The sequence below is a fragment of the Sinocyclocheilus anshuiensis genome, unplaced genomic scaffold, assembly GCF_001515605.1.
Source record: "Sinocyclocheilus anshuiensis isolate Anshui unplaced genomic scaffold, SAMN03320099.WGS_v1.1 scaffold481, whole genome shotgun sequence".
Taxonomy (NCBI): domain Eukaryota; kingdom Metazoa; phylum Chordata; class Actinopteri; order Cypriniformes; family Cyprinidae; genus Sinocyclocheilus; species Sinocyclocheilus anshuiensis.
In genome coordinates this window covers 2,253,166-2,272,215 of record NW_015539907.1, presented here as the reverse complement: position 1 = coordinate 2,272,215, position 19,050 = coordinate 2,253,166, and the positions used below count along the sequence as shown (strand labels likewise).

At 36.2% G+C, this 19,050-nt stretch overlaps 3 protein-coding genes across 3 annotated transcripts; 2 read left to right on the top strand and 1 right to left on the bottom strand.

Moving 5' to 3' along the window:
* Positions 1 to 322: 322 nt before the first annotated feature.
* On the top strand, positions 323 to 3,370 carry LOC107686356 (snRNA-activating protein complex subunit 5-like). The gene is made up of 4 exons (XM_016483322.1): positions 323 to 454; positions 950 to 1,065; positions 1,143 to 1,217; positions 2,491 to 3,370. The coding sequence occupies exons 2-4, from the start codon at positions 976 to 978 to the stop codon at positions 2,668 to 2,670; spliced, it is 345 nt and encodes a 114-aa protein (XP_016338808.1). The 5' UTR covers positions 323 to 454; positions 950 to 975; the 3' UTR covers positions 2,671 to 3,370.
* A 1,280-nt stretch (positions 3,371 to 4,650) lies between these two features.
* LOC107686298 (lactase-like protein) lies at positions 4,651 to 12,829 on the top strand. Its single transcript, XM_016483240.1, is given in 15 exon segments — positions 4,651 to 4,814; positions 4,964 to 5,143; positions 5,309 to 5,469; positions 5,557 to 5,638; positions 5,718 to 5,833; positions 6,611 to 6,739; positions 6,828 to 6,923; positions 7,014 to 7,068; positions 7,143 to 7,304; positions 7,386 to 7,660; positions 7,819 to 7,945; positions 8,280 to 8,476; positions 10,467 to 10,530; positions 12,272 to 12,316; positions 12,455 to 12,829. Coding segments are annotated over 14 exon segments (1,755 nt in total). The 5' UTR covers positions 4,651 to 4,814; positions 4,964 to 5,013; the 3' UTR covers positions 12,571 to 12,829.
* On the bottom strand, positions 10,279 to 18,889 carry zwilch (zwilch kinetochore protein). Its single transcript, XM_016483239.1, has 19 exons — positions 18,804 to 18,889; positions 18,638 to 18,677; positions 18,462 to 18,551; positions 18,250 to 18,368; positions 17,953 to 18,143; positions 17,787 to 17,866; positions 17,236 to 17,391; positions 17,045 to 17,116; positions 15,443 to 15,536; positions 15,209 to 15,261; positions 14,932 to 15,034; positions 14,767 to 14,846; positions 14,470 to 14,626; positions 14,303 to 14,331; positions 14,068 to 14,204; positions 13,708 to 13,803; positions 13,461 to 13,576; positions 13,243 to 13,339; positions 10,279 to 10,401 (listed from the first exon to the last, which is right to left on the bottom strand). The coding sequence occupies exons 1-18, from the start codon at positions 18,851 to 18,853 to the stop codon at positions 13,248 to 13,250; spliced, it is 1,755 nt and encodes a 584-aa protein (XP_016338725.1). The 5' UTR covers positions 18,854 to 18,889; the 3' UTR covers positions 10,279 to 10,401; positions 13,243 to 13,247.
* Positions 18,890 to 19,050: the final 161 nt, after the last annotated feature.

Below are 19,050 nucleotides of genomic sequence, written 5' to 3'. Positions count from 1 at the left end.
TAAAAATAAATATATTAAATTATAAAACAACAACAACAATAAGTTTATGATAATAATTTTAAATCTAGGAACAGTATATTGGCTTTCTTAAGCCAACATTATTATAAAAGATGCCCTGACATTATCATTTATATGTACCGTGTTATTTTAATGATACAAAATAAAATCTAGAAAGAAAATATTAAATACATCAAACTAAATATTATTATTATATTATTATGTATAGTTGTATCGTCTTCTTGTTTGTTTTATATTATATAATATAGAAGAAGGGAATTACTCTGGACAGTTCAAACCTGCGGCACTTTTTTTTTTTTACGTGCGTTATGCGCATGCGTGCTGAAGTGCGCGTGACTTGTTCTTCAGAATGCAACAACTGTGGAGTTGAGAAGAAAATAAATGAACAGTTTACTCGAAATCATGCACTTTCCTCAGTGCGTGTTGAACCAATAAAGTAAGTCATGTCGTTTAGTTTATGAGGCTAAAAAAAAAGAAATAACGCTAACCGAGATCAATTGCTTGTAACTGTTTTTATTTCCGCTAGCATGCTTGCTAAATGAGCTGAGTCTGCACAGTGCATTATTGTAAGATGTGTTCCGACACGGTTCTACATTAGAAAATGTCAGTAAAATAACCGTTTAGAAGATGCATTATTTATGTATATTAAAGGTCTGAATAAAACTCGATAACTCATGGAATGACAGCGTAATTCCCAGGAAAAGCAACAGAAGCCTTTAAACCACAGGAGATCAGGAACATGATGTACTCATGAACCAAACAGCAAACACGATTACAAACTCCATCTTACTGGCTGTACAGTTCATTTCAACATTGTTTAAATGTAGTTTGTAGTTCATAAAAAGCAATAAATGTTTGTTTCTTAATTCCGGGGTGAACATGTCCTGTAATAGAGCAAACTAAAGACATTTTCTTCTTGTTTTATGTGCAGTAATGCTGTAGAAACACTCATCCACTATGCTGAGTCGCCTTCAGGAGCTCAAGAAGGAAGAGGAGACTCTTCTGAAAATAAAAGTCATGCTGCAAGATCAGCTCAACAGACTTAAGGTAAGAACAATCATGTAAAAATGTCATTGTGGTCTCTGAGCATAAAACTGATCTTTGTATTTGTTTATGTTCATCAGTTTGAGGAAGGGACCCTGAGGTCAATGATAAATGCCCAGTCTGAAGAAAGCCCAAATGAAGCCCCTGCCCCTGAGGTAAATAAACAAAAGGACAAAACCAAAACAAATGTTGTTCTTCCATTATTCTGAACTGGTGATTTACATTAAAGGAGTGGTACACTTAATAATATTTTATAATAATAAAAGTAACAGTAAGTATAATAATATTTTGTGCTCCTGTTTTCTTTTAACCTGTTATTTTGTTGAACATTTTTTCATGAAACACTAGGCAGAATTTCTAAGTTTGCCTTTCATACAACAAATGTGAATAGTTATTTATACTGCAAAACTTCATAATGGGAAAAAAGTGATGTGACATGGGGCCAAGTATGGTGACCTATACTAGGAATTAGTGCTCTGCATTTATCCCATCCTAAGTGCACACACACAGCAGTGAACACACACACACCGTGAACACACACCTGGAGCAGTGGGCAGCCATTTTTTGCTGCGGCGCCCGGGGAGCAGTTGGGGGTTCGGTGCCTTGCTCAAGGGCACCTCAGTCGTGGTATTGAAGGTGGGAGAGAGCGCTTTTGCGTAACCTGCAACCTTTGGGTTACGAGTCCGACGCTCTACCATTAGACCACGACTTCCCCGTCGACTTCCCCAAAAAGCATAATAAATTCACATTTGTGGTCAATGCCTTTAAACTTGCTGCATCGTTATCAGTCGCATGACACAATCAGGTCAAAACAACATGAGATTAAATTATTCAGATATAAAATTTTCAGATTACACTACCATTCAAAACTTTGGGATCAGTTTTTTTTTTTTTTTTTTATATGAAAGAAGTTAATGTTTTTATTCGGCAAGGAGACAATCAATTGATCAAAAATGACATTACAGACATTTATAATGTTAGAAAAATATTCTATTTCAAATACATGCTATTCTTTTGAACTTCTATTCATCAAAGAATCCTTAAAAAATGTATCATGGTTTCCACAAAAATATGAAGCTATTTTCAACATGATTTATAATATGACAAGTTTCTAGAGCACCAAATCAGCATATTAGGATCATGTGACACTGAAGAGTGGAATAATGGCTGCTAAAAATTCAGCTTTGCCACCACAGGAATAAATTACATTAAAAAAAATATAAAAATAGAAAACAGTTATTTTAAATGACAATAATATTTCGCAATATTACTGTTTTTACTGTATTTTTAATGAAATAAATTAAGCCTGGGTGAGCATAAGAGACTTTCTTCAGAATTATTAAAGCTATTCTTTTAAAAACAATTTAAGTTAAGACAATTAAGATGTTTCTCTTGACAAATTATGATGTTTATATTTGTTGTGCGCAGGTGGAAGTCAACCTAGATGATGAGACTGAGATCAACCAGACCAAACTAGTATTAGGTGCTCAAACAGACTATGACATGGAAGAAGAAGAGGAGGAGGAAGAGGATGATGACGAGGATGATGATGCAGATGACGACCTCGATATGGTGCTAGAAGATGAGGAAGATGAAGATGACTACTGACCGTGCCTGCAAAGACGGCGTTATCATTTACTCCTGTGTTTAGGTGTGTAGTCTGCACATTTGGCATGCTGACAGAGACTACATCAGTCTCTCTGTCTTAGATTGGTGTTGCTTTAGATAAACTGTTGGTTCACCCATCTATAAAATCCTCCAAAATTATGTGTAGCACAAATACAACTCCTCCTATTACTGTGCTGTTGGCCAAGCCTGCACTTTATGTATTTTTTAAATACATATACATTAAAGATTGCACCAATTCTATTTCATGGAGTTCACCGAGTGATGCTGTACTAAATAGGCTTTATTTAATATAGTATTGTATTGCTTTCGGATTGAATGCATTATGATTATGAAGCTGATGATAAGTATTATGTATGTACATGTTCCTGTTGTGAGGTATTCGCAGAGGTACTTTTTCTATTTGGAGTGAGTGTGTGGACTAGGCTGTGTGTGCATGGGCATGAGAATTGTTCTAGCTGAGCCAGTATTCTAACTTTTTTGTACTTCATGTGCAGCATTGTTAATGTACAGAGAGTTCCTATGTTTTCTTAAAGAAAAACATCTTTTCTGCAGATTTTAAAGAAGGTGCTCAGTGTAATTGCATTTTAAAACACTTCAACTTAGCACTGTTTCTTTAACAGAGCGATGCAGGTTGTTTGGTTAGGTGTTTTGGTGTTGCCTTGATGTAAGTGTATGATGTGTGAATGACATTTTTACATTACACAGTAGGTACATGCTAATAAAGGCAAGTATGATGATCAGATATGATGACAGATGCATTTCCTCTGTTGGCCTGTATTATTAATATAATAAATTACAGTTTCTGTGACAACAGACTTCTGCCCCCTCCCAACCACAGCATAAACCTGCAATGCAGTAAAAACACTACCAGCATTCAGTATTTTCAAAAAAAGCTGTTAACAGTGTACTACGCTTCACAAAAAGAGGGGCACATCTGGAGACAAATGAAGCCACAATAATGGATTAATTTATATTTATATTCTTATAACTTTAAGAATGTTTAATATTTATATGTTCTTAAAGTGCAAAATAGAATGTTTTAGAAATAAATATGTATATCCTATATATTGTGCAAAATAAATGTTAATATTAATATTTAATATTTGATTTTTTTATATAGAAAGCAAGGTTTATGGATACATCAAACATTTTTTAATTAGCCATTCAATTTTAACAATGTACTACACTTCACAAAAAGAGCAGGGTCTGGAGAAAAATGATGCAACAACAGTATATAGATAATATAGATCGTAATCTAATAACTTTAAGAATGTTTAATATTTATATATTCTTAAAGTGCAAAATAGATTTTAGAAATATTTGTTTTAGAAAAAAATAAATAATATGTATATCCTCATATATAGTGCAAAATAAATTTAAAATATTTAATATTTTTATTTATAATTGTTTATTTAATACTATTTTATTTATATTATTTTATATAGAAAGAAAGCATGCTTGTAGATACATCACTTTTTTACATTTGTAATTCAATTTTAACAATGTATTACACTTACATTGTCTGGAGAAAATAAATGTTTTGTTTTTTTTTCTTGCAATTTAAAAAAAAAAAATTTTTATCTGCAGAATCCCACACCTTGAATTAATGTAAAAAACTGTGATGTATCCACAAACCTTGCTTTCTATATAATTTAATACATTTGTAATTAATTTTTTTATTTCCTCCATTAATTGCTTTTCAAACATTACTACTTGCTAAATACAAGTTGTGGATTACTCAATCACAATAACTCAATAACATAAGAGTCAGAGTAAGACCTGAAACCCGTTGTATAATATTTGGGTCAGTTTATCCCACCTGTCATTGTTGTTGCAACATTAACTTTGCTTACAGAGTGAAACCCTTGTTTGTGGGAGATCTGTCCACCATTGCAAAATGTGATCACAGTCCATTGACCCTCAATAGGGAGGCTTTTGGGTCTACAGTGGGGTCATGGGACCACCTTTAGTACAGCACAGCGCTTTGCCACCCAAGCTGAACAGTAACAGACTCTGTAAGGCAACCTTCAAACTTCAAAACTGGATGTGATATCAAGGTGTGGGATAGTTTTCATCGATTTTAAAGGCAGTTCCATCTGGAATCAATGCAAATTCTGAGAAAGGTATGTTCAAATCAAGAGTACTAGTGTGAAAATGTAATTTTCTAGATGTTGGAAAAAGGTTTTGGTCATTCATTACTGGGCAAACTGCATTATGTTTAGTAACAGCGATTAATGATGTCTAGTGAAACGGTAACTACCTCTCAAATCAGGAGAGCATGGTACTGATGAGAGTCACTGAGCTGGAGCTGAGATCTGGAATATGATGCTGTCACACCGTGTTGGACGAGTGTGTCATGTGCTTGTGCTGGTGTTGTGTCTGTCTGCGGCTGAGGACTTCGACTGGGCAGCGAACAACCACGACTCCTTCTATTATGGCACTTTTCCAAATGGTATGATGCCACCATTACTAAACGGATTCCTTTCTCAGACATTATGGCCTTTGGGAAATGAATTGATCTGCATGGATATCAATGATGAAAGTTAAATACATTAACTGACAAATAATACTTAATGTGAAAGAATTGTATTCTCTACCGTTTCACTTCATTTGTCAGGATTTTCGTGGGGCGCCGGCAGTTCAGCCTATCAAACAGAAGGAGCCTGGGACAAAGATGGGAAAGGACTGAGCATCTGGGATGTGTTCACTCATAAGAAGGGAAAGACGTTCTTGAATGATACTGGAGACTCTTCATGTGAGGGATACTACAAATTCAAGGTGACCATTCTGGTTTTTGCTATGACATTGAATATGAAATGCCCCAGCTGAAATGCAACAACATTTTTGCTTCATTTTCTCGTATAGGATGATATTTAATTGATAAAAGAGCTGAATCTGAGTCATTATCGGTTTTCCATCTCCTGGCCTAGGATCATGTCAACGAATCAGGTGTAAGTATCCATACTGCTGGCTCTAGGTAGGATTTTTATATATTCCCAAAATATTTGACCTCCACTTTTGTGTATTTGCAGCTGACCATGTGAATGAGAAAGGAGTGAAGTACTACAGTGCTCTTATTGATGAGCTGCTTGAACACAATATCACTCCCATTGTGACCCTTTATCATTGGGACCTGCCACAGGTGTGTATTCCTGAATATATCCAATAGGCCTACTAATAGCGCTATTTAAAATATTATATTCTGATTTATTTAACCTCTCTAGAACGTTTTGATGAATAGATCTTAAATAGCATATTTGATTTGAACTAAAACAAGGCTGTGAGGCAGCAGACTGTTCAATGGGCTTTAATGCTTTTGACTTTTTGCTCGTTCAGATAACGCAACGTTGTGTAATAAAAGTAATAAGGACATAAAACAAAAACTGTGGAAAACGTGTTGTAAAAAAAATAGACGTGATATCGTGTCATATTTACTGCTGCTCGACGAAATGTTCCAAGTGAAATCCAAAAATCGGAAAAATTCCCAGTGTAAATTTAGCAAAGGTTTTAAGTTGGATGTGGTTTCGCTGCGATGACCAATAAGTTGCTTGGTTAGAATGTGATTTATGTATGTGCTGTGCTTTATATATCTCTACATCTCATACATCCCTACATATTAATTTTAATTGCTTTTTTGCCCACATAAAGTCCGAGTTTTGCTAATGTGGCAGCACCTTAAGATAACGAACAGAATTCGCCTGTCCATCACCGCCTCCTTTTCATTTTCTAAACAAAAAGAGCCAATTCGATTCAATTTACATTTACTTAACCCTCTCAACAATATTTTTCAACAATATCTGTCAAGATTTGACAAGTAAAAAGATGAATACACGTTTAATGAATTTCATTCATCCACTCTATTGACTGCAGTAATAAGGAAGGTTTTATCATTTATCAATTTGTCTGTACATTTGGACAGGTTTTGCAGGAGAAATATGGTGGATGGCAGAACATCAGTATGATTAATTATTTCAACGACTTTGCCAATCTTTGCTTTGAACGCTATGGGGACCGTGTCAAATACTGGATAACTTTTAATAACCCATGGGTACGCTCACTCTATTCATCTCTAGTTAATAACAGCGAATTAAAGAAATGTGTAAAGGATTAGGTTATTAATGCTCATTGTGTGTCAGTCAGCGGCAGTGGAAGGATATGAAACTGGAGAACATGCTCCAGGACTGAAGCTCAGGGGCACTGGGGCCTACAGAGCAGCTCACCACATCATTAAGGTAACACTTAGCTTCCCTGACATGATATTGTATCATAGTATTTCAGAATGGAGTTACTGTATAATACTGTTTGTGTTGGTTTACTAACAGGCACATGCTAAGGTTTGGCACACTTACGATACTCAGTGGCGAAACAAACAAAGAGGTATGAGCTTTCCAGTATCTATAAGTTTATTAAAAATCACACCCTCTGAACCCTCTGGCTGCTTTCTTCTCTAGGCATGGTGGGTATTTCACTGTCCGGGGACTGGGGAGAGCCCGTGGACATCACTAACCAGAAGGACATTGAGGCTGCAGAGAGATATGTACAGTTTTACATAGGCTGGTTTGCTACACCCATCTTTCATGGAGATTATCCTCAAGTGATGAAGGATTTCATAGGTACTATTGCTAAGTAGATGTTGAATATGTGAGGTTAAGAATGGTGCAATCCAGCATATTAATAACAATTTTGTATCCAAGGGAGGAAAAGCGCACAGCAGGGTTTGGGAACGTCTCGCCTTCCCACCTTTTCTTCTCAGGAGAAGAGTTACATCAAAGGCACCTCTGATTTCCTAGGTGTGGGGCACTTCACCACACGCTACATAACCCAAAAGAGCTTCCCTTTCAACCGTGGCTCCACCTACTTCTCAGATCGGGATGTAGCAGAGCTGGTCGACCCACGTTGGCCTGATCCTGGTTCAGAGTGGCTCTACTCGGTTCCTTGGGGTTTCCGCCGTCTGCTCAACTTTATAAAGGTGCACAAAGGCTGTCGTTGTTTAAAAGGCACTGTTTCACATAATTTCCTCATGCTGAATCTTTGATCGTTTCATAATATATATTTATTAGTAATGTCTTTGTGACAGTGTCATGTCATGAATTGACAACTTTTGACTTGCTCTTTGAATTTCTAAAGACTCAATATGGGAACCCCATGATCTTCATCACTGAGAATGGGGTCTCAGAGAAGATGATGTGCACAGAACTGTGTGATGACTGGAGGATACAGTATTACAAGGGTTACATCAATGAGATGCTCAAAGGTAACCAGTCCAAAAATTAGTAAAGGGATGGGTCACCCAAAAATGGAAATTCTGTCTTCATTTACTCACCCTCATGTTGTTTAAACTAGTATGACTTACTTTCTTCTGAGGAACACAAAGGATATTTTGAAGAATGTTTAAACTGTTTTTGTCCATATAATGGAAGTCAATGGGGTACAAAACAATATTAGACCCCATTAACTTTCGTTGTATGGACAAAAAAACAACAACACATACATCGAAAGTCATACAAATTTGGAATGACATGATGGTGTGTAAATGATGACAGAATCATCACAAATTATACTGTATTTTATTTGTTGTTAACCTGCAGCTATCAGGGATGGAGTGAATGTAAAGGGCTACACCGCTTGGTCCCTTCTGGACAAGTTTGAGTGGGATGAGGGCTATTCAGAGAGGTTCGGCCTGTACTATGTGGACTTCAGGAACAAAAACAAGCCTCGCTACCCCAAGGCCTCTGTTCAGTTCTACAAACGCATCAAGTCTAATGGATTTCCCAATCAGAGAGAGGTACATCTATTTTGTTGAAATAAGTTTACATTATGAGTTACTAAAAAAAAGAATGAAAGACATAATTACCTAGTCCTAGAGATATATAAAAGTAATATGTTTCTTCTTCTTATGTTTTCTGTTTTAACATAAAATGTCAGTTTTATATTTTGCAACGACTCTAGCTAAACCATAAATACACAAATATATACAGTATATGTATGTATGTATACATATAAAACACAAAATACAATACCTAAAAGACTACAAAACTGTGGAGGGAACCAAATCACATACCACACACTCATAGTTAAATAATAAAAGCCATTTTTAAGGAAAGTGCTGTTTGCTTGCTGATTAAAGGGGTCATATGATGTTGCTAAAAATAACATTATTTTCTGTGATTGGCCAGCTATCCAGTGCGTCGTGATTGGCCGAATACCTCAAGTGTGTGACGGAAATGTTACGCCCCTTACCATACTGTGATGCCATTTCCCGGCCAGAGCGACGAGACAAAACAAATAAAACCCATTATAAACGAGGCATTTGTTGCATCCAGTGGGGACATAATTACGGATTATAATGACTTTTACTGTCTTTTTACGCATTGCATCGCGCCGCGTAAACATAAAACCATGTCTGCATTTGTGATCGGAGAAACGTCAAATAACAAGCGCTACTCTACACTGCTCAAAACTCGTGTTTGAATATAAAAAACGTACTTACAGTCTGTGAGTCAGAACAGCCGGCATTGTAGTCTACTCTCCCAGGATCAGGAAACAGTCCTCCATAAAATGTGCTGCACACATCTGAATATTTGGGTTTAACTGTTCTGGAACAGTGTTGTAAATACAACTTAACCACTGATTTCTAGTCGTGTCCTCTTTTGGAAGGCCAACAAAGTAGTCACAACGAAACACAGCGTCACACGGCGGGCTAGAGTGGGCCGGCTTGCGGCAACCACATGTGACGACCCCGGGCTGGACTCCGCTTCGTCCACGGTGAAAGCCGATCCGGCGATCCACAGCGCGAAGTTGATGTATTTCCTCAGCGACCAGCACAGATCAGCTCCAGGCATGATGAAGCAGATATCGTCCTCTTTTGGAAGGCCAAACAAAGTAGTTTCGCTTTCACAACGAAACACACGGCGCCTTCACAACATGGCGGTGGCGGCAACAACAATACTACAGCGAGAATAAAAGTTACGCCTTCTTTCTTTGCATGAACATTTGGGTGGCGTTATGCAAATCTTCCCACATCGTGATGTAGACATGTGGGGGCGTGTTTAAACGAGGCGTTTTAGGAGGGCGTGGACGAGTCTTAACTTTTATAAAGAATATCTCTTTGGATTTGAGACTTTAGTCTTTGCAACTTTACAGATCTTCTTTATGCACCAAGAGCTTGTAACACTTCAAAGAGAAAGGAAAAATTGAAATCACATCATATGACCCCTTTAACATTTTGAATGAACTGATTCTGCTCCAGATTGTTTGACAGCTGTCTTGCAGTACTATTTGGATTATTAGATAATCTGTTTTGGTATTGAAACATGCTATTTAGAGTCAATGAAAATGTTTGTGGAGTCGAACATTTCCAATTAAATAGCCAATTAGGGTGAATACAGCAACAACCTCATTTGGTTATCTACCAACAAAACCATATTGGAGAACCCCCAAGATTAGGATGTCATTACCATATAAATGGTATTTTCTAATTATTTTTCTGTCGTCTTATATTGAACAAACTCTAGTTGCCTTGTACATGTTCCAAATGTTTATTTTTAAATGATACAAAAACATATAAACCATTTTATACTTAAATGTTTATATAAACTATGTATAAAAGGTGGTGTAATTAACTGAATTAAACAGTCAAGTTAAATACCATAAAAAGACAGATTACGGAACAGAATCCTGAAACGAGTGCCCATCTGCGCAAGCCTCTATCTGTAAGAGAACAGTATGAATAAATGAGACAATGACTGTATGCTCTGAATCATCATCATTGGCAGGTTGAGAACTGGAAAACAAAGGCTACAGAGACTTGCTCCACCAGCAATCAGCTCCTGGCTGCAGGTCAGTGGATCATTGATTCGAACTTAGTTGAAGAACCGGGGCAAACAAGGAAAAATTCCATTTGTTGATCACAGACTAAAAGAAATCATCATGTAGCTTTAATCAAGAACAAATTCAATGGGAACAAATTCCTCTTGAACAGTACATGAGAACATTCCTTGTCTTCATCTGGATCTCCACTGTTTTATTATACTAACCTCATATGTGGTTTGACTAGGTTTCTACTTAGCCATTAGTGTCCATAGGGACTCGGTATGCTTACCATGAGAATGGATTGACAAAGACTTTTGGGGAGGTCTGAAACAGAGACCGAAACCTCTAACAGGATTTTTCTATGTTTGCCCCTCCAGCTAGAAGCAAATCCAAGGAAAAGAAAGATCATGTAGAGATGCCAAAGGTTTGGCCAGTGCATGATGAAGTTTAGACACTAGGGTACACATAGAAGTAACTTATTCTTTTCAGCTTGGAAAACTTCTGACAAAGTCTTTAAAAAACCTCAGAATGATTGTGTGGTGTAGTTGGATAAAAAAAAGAACATTAAGCAACTCCAGTTCTGGCCGTCTCTGATCTTGGGAAGCTGAAATGTCTCAAGTCTTCAGGGGCCATATTCTGCAAGCTTCAGTGAATGATGTTAAAATGGCTCCATAGTACATATATTCTTAATTAAATGTCACCATAAAGAAATAACCAGATCGGCTATTGGAGCACCTTTGATTAAATGGTCAATGCACCGCGAAGCCTTATTTCATCAGGACGAGCTATAATAGAGTGCAACAGTGCTCACCCACTTTTCATGGACTTGGTTCTGAAAGTTATGTTTCCTATTCATTTTACGTTCTTTCTTTTTTAAAGAGATACAGGCTATGAACCAAACCAATCAGCAAAAATGCAAATCATAACATTACAAACTTGATTAGAAACAAAAAAGTATTTGAACATTCTGCAAAAAGACAAAGGTACAAGACAGTGTACTTAATGAGGGAAAGAACTAAAAAAAATTTTGGCATGCTTTGCTTGTTTCAATTCTCTGATTGGAGATTTGCAGAGTCTTGGGCAATGTAGTTTTTCACCAGAAAGGATTAGTTTAAAAAAAAATAAAATAATAATAATAATATTATATATATATATATATATATATGTGGTCTGATGGCTTCAACAAAATAATATATCATCATATACCATCAATGAACAACTTCGTAGTTTGTCCTTAAAAGTTTAAAAGTTATCATTAAAAATCATTGATTTTTTTTTTTTTTAATGAATGGGAGTTTTTTTACTTGTGGAACCTGACTGTTGCACACTATTATTATAAGTTACATGCTATGTTGTCAAGGTTTAATCAGGTGCAATTTCATAAATCACAATGACATACTGCTTATGGACTGGCGACCAGGAATTCAGTCAACATAAACTTGATGAACTGTCTGCCGCTTTGAAGAGAGCCTGCTTTGCTGAAGTTTTGATTATCAGGAACTGGAAATCTTTTTAATCAGAACCTTAAAATGCTGCTTTTGCCAATATTCTTTTGATTAATCAAACTGAAATACTGTATGTGCTGTATAACCCTCAAAAAACAGCCAATATAAGTATAAAACTAAAAGGATGCTTGATGTGGATGGCATGCTGCCCTTTTGCTTATAACCCAGTTGACTGTGCCGCTTTATTGTGAGCTTACACAACGGCCCTCAAAGGGTTAATGTGTCCTACTGCCGTCCTAGGATTATTTCTCTCTCTTCATTAGAGGAACAGCGGAATACGGCTGCCAATATTCTAAAACTTATTCATGGTAAGCCATCACACACACACACAATAGCTAGAAGAGAACTCTATTAACCCTTTGAGTGCTCCGTTACGCAAAAGCAGTATGAAACTGGGCTATGCTAATATGTTTGGTCTGATAAACACGTTTGTGTATACATTTCAGATCCTTTAACCAGCCACATGGAGATGGTGACCGAGGTTGTGGTTCCCACAGTGTGCACCCTCTGCATTTTGATCAGCGCTGTCTTTCTCATGTTCCTACTCCGCAAACGAAACTAGCTGACTTTTTTTTAAGGAAACAAACTGAATTCGGTCCTTGTTTCTTGGTTCATATTATTTGCATTAAGGAGGTTAAGAACACTATGCTGAATTTAAATGATATAGGCAAATAGTCATCTGCTTTTGGAAATTACTTATCTCTATGTGGACTAAATTAGTTGTCTTAAACCCTGTTGAAGCTTAAACTTCTGCAAACTGAAGTGGTTGCATATACACTACTGTTCATAGTTTGGGGTCAGTACGATTTTTTTTTATTTTAAGAAATTTATATTTTTATTCAGCAAGGATGCATTAAATGGATCAAAAGTGATGATAAAGTTGTAAAATGCTACAAAAGATTTTTTATTTCAAATAAATGCTGTTCCTTTGAACTTTCTATTCATCAAAAAATCCTGAAAAAGTAAGACTGTTTCCACAGAAATATTAAGCAGCAGTTATTTAAAATTGTAATAATGTTTCACAATACTGTTTTTGACTGTATTATCAAATAAATGTAAAACCGGTGATCATGACTCTTCTTTAAAAAACAAAAAATGACCCCAGACTTTTGAACAGTATTGTGCATAAACAAATTAAAACCATTGCATAAAAAAAAAACAAATAAATAAATATGGTATTTGACATTTGAAATGACATTTTCTGTGAGTTCATTTCTATGATATGGAGTCTTACCAGTGTTAAGTGAAGCTGATGAGACTACAGCTCACCATGGTCCTGTAGTAAGACATCTTCTCACTTTCTCCATTCACAGACTCATCTAGGGGTACATCTGCATGTGTGTGACCAGATCATTTAAAATGTCATGTTTGTTTCAATTAACTCAACAACAAAAGACAGCAAAAAAAAAAACTAGAACAGCAAGTGAAAAAAAAAACAGCTAGTGACTTCACCTAAGTCAAAACTAATGTGGTCTACTAGAGGCTTGTCACTGAGATACAATGCCGTCTTGACTTCCTTTGACCCCTGTCCACTGGACACCTCCATAGCCCAAGAGAAAGGTTGCTCCCTGAGAGAATAACAAACAAATATTAATTCATACTTACAAATATCATTATTCTGTTTAATACATCTTACATCAACTGGAAGAATTATACAGAGAGAATATGACAGCTCATAAGAAATGCAGCAAATACTCACTTCTCATAAAAATAGCTAATAAGCGCAGGTTTAATTTGCAGCTGGAAGACATGGTCCTCATCATAGTTGGATGTTTTGTAGTATTGCAAACAGGACCTGATATCAAAAATCATGGTTAGAAGCATGTAAGATCTAACTACTGAAATTAGTTTTTTCATCTGTTTAATTCTCTTGCTATGCACCATCCCCAATGCAATCAAGGGATCTGCAGTGCTCTCTGAAGGATAAAAAAAAAAAAAAAAGTTCTCCAAACCATAAATCATAATTTCCTGTGAAACAAATGGTATGATATATTATTTCTCTACATTTTGAATCGCCATTTGATTAATATATAATTTCCGGAAAAGGCAGGAAGCTCACTGAGTGAAAAGGAAGAGGCGATCATGAGGAAGACTGAGGAAAGTGCTGCAGGTGCCCAGGATCTCCAGCAGATGGTGCAGTTTCCTCACTCTCATCACCTGCTCCTGCAGCTCCACCTCTGTGTCCAAGTAGTATCTCTAAAAATTACAAATAAAGTGTATAAACAACCCCAGTACATGCTAGTATTTATCTAAATCGTAGAAAATAAATTAAAAAGTAAAAAGTAGTTTTCTACCAAATAGTTGAGAGTTGTAAGTTCCTTTCCTAAAAAAAGAATAACGTCAGAATTAAGTCTGCAATCTGCTTCTCAAAGAGTATCTAAAAACTAACATTTTATTTAGGTAATTAACAGATGAAGTGAACTATAAACCAAAAAACATCTAGATTTGAAAATTAATGTACCAACAAGGTAGTTGATGAAGTCTTTCCTGATCTTGTCCAGGCCGAGCTCTAGCAGCATATTAGCGGGTGTGAGGCCAGTGAGAGGCATGGCGTCTATCTGCTGCTGGTACGACTGCAGGATCAGCTTACTGAGAGTGCTATTGCTGTCTTTGTGGATCTAAGGAAAACAATACCATCATTACATAATTTTTAAATATTTATGTTGAAAAAAGGATAAAAATGCTAGATCATGTTTATTCACAATGGTTAACCAAAAAAATCTTTAGTGCGTTTAAATAGACATGAAGCTGCACACACCCATGGTTTGATTTTACCAAGTTTCACTGCTTTGACAACAATTTTCAGGCATTCTGTTACATCTTGATATGAAGTTACACCTATGAGAAGAAAAAAAATATTACATTTGGTTTCAGTAAAGATGTTTTACTGTATTTCGTGAAAATTCCCAAAGGTAATATTTACTCTTCCTCATCTTCTCCCACAGTTGTTCTGTAAAGTCCAGGTCTCCTCTCTCAATCACCATCGAGCTGAAGGCTGCTATAGCATCTGTCTTAGCTTTTTGTTTCTGTTATAAAAGATCAAATGGATAGTTCACACATAAATTAAATTAAATTGCCATTGTTTACCCATTCATTCATTCCAAATCTGTATGAATCTTTCTTCTTAGGTGGAACACAAACTGAGAATTTACCTAACAATATATAATAAAAGTGAATGAAGAATCGTGCTTTTAATTCACCTCAGACGCTTTGGAAGTGTGTCCTGGTGCTCCTTGTCCAACATTCTCAAGCTCTAAAACAAGGGAGAAAAACAGCTTCATAAACCAGCAAATTATCTCCCTCAAACTGCACACGCTACACTTAAAAGCAAAAATTTCAAGGACTGACCATCAGCAGCATTTATACCTATTTATGGTTTCTTGCTATGTATACAGCACATACAGTACACAAATTAGTCAGCACAGCTGCTGTACCCTCAATGAGTGCTCTGGTCAGGTCCACTGCAGACTGAGTCTCCATTGGTTCCAACCATTCAGTTTCTCCTGTTCTCAAACCCTCAGCTAGAGCCTAGTCAAATGATTTAAAACAAAAACAATAAATGCTGATGGCATGAAAATAATTATATTATAATTACATATTAACAATATAATATAATATATACTGATAAACATTTCTCTATCTAGAATAAGTCAAGTTTTTTATAGCGAGTTATTTTTTATTTATGATTTATTACAGAAAAACCTTGTTATTGTTAACTAAGTCTAAAACTATTTAAAATACTTTTCATTAACTGAAACAAAGCTGAAACAACAAAATATAAATATTACACAACAAACTTAAACTGCTTTTTATTAAAATTAAGTTAAAATTACATTAAATTAAAATACTAAAATGACAACTAAAATTAAATTAAAGTTAAATATAAGTTTTTTTTAAACAAATGACAAAAGCAAATAACAAAATTACAAAAAAAAAAAAAAAAAAAAATAAAAAAAAAAAAAAAAAAAAAAAAACTTTACAATTAAAATGACACCTGAAAATATAAAAACACAACACCAAAATAGTATAGAATTAACATTAAAATTACACTGTATAGGAAACACAATTTATTTCCAACACTTACCAGAAGGAACTCCATCTCTTTATAGGTCTGATACAATGGACTCCTTATGTCTCCAACTGCGACTTTGATATTCTGTAAATAGGAAAAAAAAGCTAAACAAATCACTTAGTAACCTAAGTATGATCAAAACTTGAGACTAATTGAGACTAAAGCATCAAAGGCAACTGGATCAAATGGACACTGATGCTGACCAGAGATGCTTTAGAAGACAACGGAGGACACTCCAATACTTTCTCCACATTATTCCATGTGAGACTCGCTATTACACTGCTCTGGGACTCAAACATCATGCTCTCCTCTTTTAAGGAGCAAAACAGGTTGTACTGTGCATAGCCTTTGGTCGCCACCTGAAAAAAAATAAAAACATCATAATACTCTTAACAGATCCCTAATAGTGAGAAACCTATAGTGAAGTGAAGTGAAGTGAAGTGACATGTGGCCAAGTATGGTGACCCATACTCGGAATTAGTGCTCTGCATTTATCCCATCCAAAGTGCACACACACAGCAGTTAACACACACCTGTAGCAGTGGGCAGCCATTTTTTGCTGCGGTGCCTGGGGAGCAGTTGGGGGTTCGGTGCCTTGCTCAAGGTGGGAGAGAGCGCTGTACATTCACTCCTCCCACCTACAATCCCTGCCGGTACGAGATTCGAACCCGCAACCTTTGGGTTACGAGTCCAACTCTCTAACCATTAGGCCACGACTTCCCCCTATAGGAGCTAAATGACAAAAAATTCTTACTGTAGAAGCATGGTGTCTTTTCTCATGCTCTTGTTTAAGTTCATCCAAAAAAAAAAAAAAAAAAAAAAAAAAAAAAAAAAAAAAAAAAAAAAAAAAAAAACTTTACAATTAAAATGACACCTGAAAATATAAAAACACAACACCAAAATAGTATAGAATTAACATTAAAATTACACTGTATAGGAAACACAATTTATTTCCAACACTTACCAGAAGGAACTCCATCTCTTTATAGGTCTGATACAATGGACTCCTTATGTCTCCAACTGCGACTTTGATATTCTGTAAATAGGAAAAAAAAGCTAAACAAATCACTTAGTAACCTAAGTATGATCAAAACTTGAGACTAATTGAGACTAAAGCATCAAAGGCAACTGGATCAAATGGACACTGATGCTGACCAGAGATGCTTTAGAAGACAAGGGAGGACACTCCAATACTTTCTCCACATTATTCCATGTGAGACTCGCTATTACACTGCTCTGGGACTCAAACATCATGCTCTCCTCTTTTAAGGAGCAAAACAGGTTGTACTGTGCATAGCCTTTGGTCGCCACCTGAAAAAAAATAAAAACATCATAATACTCTTAACAGATCCCTAATAGTGAGAAACCTATAGTGAAGTGAAGTGAAGTGAAGTGACATGTGGCCAAGTATGGTGACCCATACTCGGAATTAGTGCTCTGCATTTATCCCATCCAAAGTGCACACACACAGCAGTTAACACACACCTGTAGCAGTGGGCAGCCATTTTTTGCTGCGGTGCCTGGGGAGCAGTTGGGGGTTCGGTGCCTTGCTCAAGGTGGGAGAGAGCGCTGTACATTCACTCCTCCCACCTACAATCCCTGCCGGTACGAGATTCGAACCCGCAACCTTTGGGTTACGAGTCCAACTCTCTAACCATTAGGCCACGACTTCCCCCTATAGGAGCTAAATGACAAAAAATTCTTACTGTAGAAGCATGGTGTCTTTTCTCATGCTCTTGTTTAAGTTCATCCAGTGTGGTGAAAGAGGTTTCATCTCCTGTTGGACCTGCAGAACATTGGGAAAGGTTTTGTCTCTCTTTATGGGTACTTATCCCTTTGAATAATGCATGAGTAACAAATAAGCGCTACTACCTTTGCAGCTGACTGTATACAGTTTGACACCACTGGTTTTGTTCCCACTATAGACAGTTTCTACTCCAAGCCAGGCAGTGGCACATAGGTCCAATTTGTCACAACGGACCCACAGAGGGTGCAGAGTCCCTGGGGCTTCCACCTGGGGCATGTTGGGGTTTTGAGCCATGGTGTACCAAGACAATAGCTGCCTAGTAAATGAAAGGGAGTAAAATAATTCTTTATTATAGTGCTCAGCTTTCGTGAGGGAAAAAAATTCTTCAATCGTACTATATTGCAACAAGCAACTTCTTTCACCTTGCTTTCATGACAGAGAGCGGCTGAGGTCCTAGATCTTGCTCCACTTTAAAAAGAGTTTCTTCAACAACACTGGTGTCAGCTGTAGTTTCTGTAGCTTCTGGTTCACACTTTGGTTGCTTTTCATTAAATAATTTCACATGTTATATAATGTTTAGTGTAAATAAGAATAGCACATACTATGTATATGAGGCCAACATAAACTAACTTACTGCTTTCTCACAGACAAAGATAGGCTGATTTCCACCGATTATGTCGTGCAAAAGTTCTTCCTTCTCCACCAGTAGTACTGAAATATCATCCTGAAATAAATAAATAAACAAATAACTTGTTTTCCATACGCATGACTGAACATCTATCTATTCATCTGCACACACTTTAGTTTTACCATATACGTGCAGTTCTCGTTATTTTCATCTCGACACAACCTAAAACAAGCAAGAAAAGAAAATATAAGATAAATATATGAATTACGCATAACAAAAAACATGACAGATATGCCAGTTATTCAAGTTCAGTCAATCGTAACAAAAAAGAAAGGTACAATAACTCACTTCAGAAATTTAACAAATGCGTTGGCGTCCGAAACTATTTTTGATCCCATTCCCCTTGTTTTAAAACAAAATAGATATTTAATTACCAAATTCTATGCGTTTGAATAAAAAAATGACAGGGTTCAAAACTATTTGATTACAGCGCGCCTAATATACGTCACGAGGGTTACGACGCAGGCGTCCTTTTGCCACGCCTTTTCTTGTTAAAAAATAACGTTCAACAATTTTTTTTTAATTAATTTAATTT